Raw genomic sequence first — 2319 nt, 5'->3', positions numbered from 1 at the left:
GTAGTTGGGTACTGAGCAGCTACCCACCTATCCCATCTGCGTGGATGGCACATGGCACATTGTGGAGGCGAGGGTCTATTTCATAGTACCCCACAAGTGGGGGTGTGAATGTGGGGTTTTTCGAGTCTAAAATGGGTTTGAGAAGTGTGTTGCATTCCAAACCCAATGATTTTGAATGCTAGGGGCCTTCACATATATGTTCCATGAATTTCAAACTGTCAACACTTTTCCAAGGGGGGGGGGGGGGGATGGGGGAGAACCTCATCCACATCCCTAGAATCTTGCTGAGTGTGTGAAGGCCCTAAGTTTTCCTGTGAAAGTCCCAATTGGGCTTTGTCAGGGTGGAGAGAACTACGCCACGGCAAATTAAAGGTGAGCCACCTTGACACAATTTGAATTCCTTTGGGAAACTTGACCAATGTCTTTGACAAAAGAGTCTCATGGTAGTGTTTGCGGACAAGCTGCAAATAATGTGAAATGGCCCCTTGGCTAGTGGTTGCTACCTTGTTGTGAGAAATCAAACCCCACCTTATGTATGTAGCTATGGTTGAGCCACCCCAACCGCGGCATACAGGAGCCGATCCAGACGAAGATGAAGAGGTTTTGAAGCATTTAGGCCCCTGTGCCAAACCCTATCTTGCTTTGCAGGTCCTTCTCCTCTTTGCCTTTCGATCATAAATTGATACAGCGTTCGCATCTGGTCATGCTTGTTGGTCCAACTGATTAAGTTGTTTTGACTGCATTTGGGCAGGATTGCTTGATAAGCACCAACAGGAACTGGATGGCTTGCCAAAACGGTACATTCTCACATGCTGCATGTGTACACATGTGATGAAGTTTCTAGGCTTAGATTTATTTGAAGGTTTTAGGGTTATGTGCAGGATTTTCCAGTTTTTGGGATCAGGGTTAACGGAGTTCTTGAGATAGGATTTTCTAATTATTTCTTATAGTTTGTTTAGGCTTCTAGTTATCTTAATTTTTCAGGGTTTATAGTTTATGTGCAATTCTCGGATTAGGGTTTGGTTTCTATATTCAGTTGTGAAATGGGTGGTTGTGCTTTTGTATTCAGAAGTGAAACTGTTAAGGGTCTGCCACGAAGGAGTGCTGCATTCAGAAAACAAAAGAGAGAAGGCCCTCTGATGCCAGCCTTTGTTTTTCATGGGTGCGTTTCTTAGCCCATTGCTTGTAAAACCTTCCACAACATGCTAGAGCTATGGTTTAGCCATTCACTCATTGATTATTTGATGAATATCCATCAATAGCTTAATTCCTGTCATCTACTTTCCAGGCAAAAGCGTATGCTTTGCGCATTGTCCTTTAGAGTTTTAGTAAGGGTCTTTGCTGACATTTTATTCAGCCATTGGGAGGGAAAAGACATATCCCCCACCCATCAGGAGGAGGGAAAAGAGAGGAGGGGGACACACACATCCATTAGGGACGCGCAGGTAAGATCTCGCTGTTCATCCATCATGAGTTATGTCTGTAAAGGCCCTTAGTTTGGATGCCATCGTAAGGCAAGTATGAATAGCTTGAGTCCCTGTGGGTGCATTCCCCTAATGGTTAGAATGCAGGGTAGGCTGGGTGGTGTTGCTGATTGGTTACATGGACCCTAAGACTAGGGTTTACTGAGGGCTTTAAAGGCCCTATTGGCATTGTTGAGTGGGTCACATGTGTCTAGTAACTGCAGGCATGGGTTTAAAACTGGGAGTTATACAGTGGATGGGTTCACAGCAGGCTCCGGCTCCTACTTTCAGGCTAAAATTTGAATCCTGTGCTGGGCTCCCATTGCCTCCCAATGTGATTTTGGTTGTCTAGTCAAGCACTCTTTGCACTCAAATCCTTACATGTGTCAATGCATCTAATTTTAGCCACCCGTTGTTCACATAAACATATCTTCACGAAGGAACATGTATATCATTGTGCTTCTCTCGGTGGATTTTCAATTACATAATTACAAAACCTTCAGCATTGTGTCGAATTGAAGTATATGCCTCTATCAAAATTAAGGCAACTCTGTGGAAAAGCTCATTGGAGCTGTAAGTAAATGTCTTGTGGTGCTTGTGAAATGACTGAGAGAGAGAGAGAGAGAGAGAGAGCATTTATGAGACAAAAGTAGTACATGTAACTGACTGAAAGTTGGCCTGTGGAAAGAAAAGCTCCTAATTAAACAAGACACTTTAACATAGAGCAAAATATGCCACTTACATCAGCTCTGCATCTGCAGAAGGCCTAGTACTGTTTCAATGGGAGAGTTCCGTGTCATCATCATATATAGAGTATGTACTATCTATGTCCACATCATATGGCAAGAGTACCCCT

At 43.7% G+C, this 2319-nt stretch overlaps 1 protein-coding gene across 1 annotated transcript; it reads left to right on the top strand.

The window, feature by feature from the left end:
* Positions 1 to 341: 341 nt before the first annotated feature.
* On the top strand, positions 342 to 1978 carry LOC147605873 (Cox19-like CHCH family protein). Its single transcript, XM_086792733.1, has 3 exons — positions 342 to 648; positions 752 to 797; positions 1070 to 1978. The coding sequence occupies exons 1-3, from the start codon at positions 532 to 534 to the stop codon at positions 1138 to 1140; spliced, it is 234 nt and encodes a 77-aa protein (XP_086648859.1). The 5' UTR covers positions 342 to 531; the 3' UTR covers positions 1141 to 1978.
* Positions 1979 to 2319: the final 341 nt, after the last annotated feature.

Source organism: Cibotium barometz, chromosome 58 (genome assembly GCF_041138505.1).
Source record: "Cibotium barometz isolate CiBa-2024 chromosome 58, ASM4113850v1, whole genome shotgun sequence".
Lineage (NCBI taxonomy): Eukaryota > Viridiplantae > Streptophyta > Polypodiopsida > Cyatheales > Cibotiaceae > Cibotium > Cibotium barometz.
This window is presented reverse-complemented; position numbering and strand designations above follow the sequence as displayed.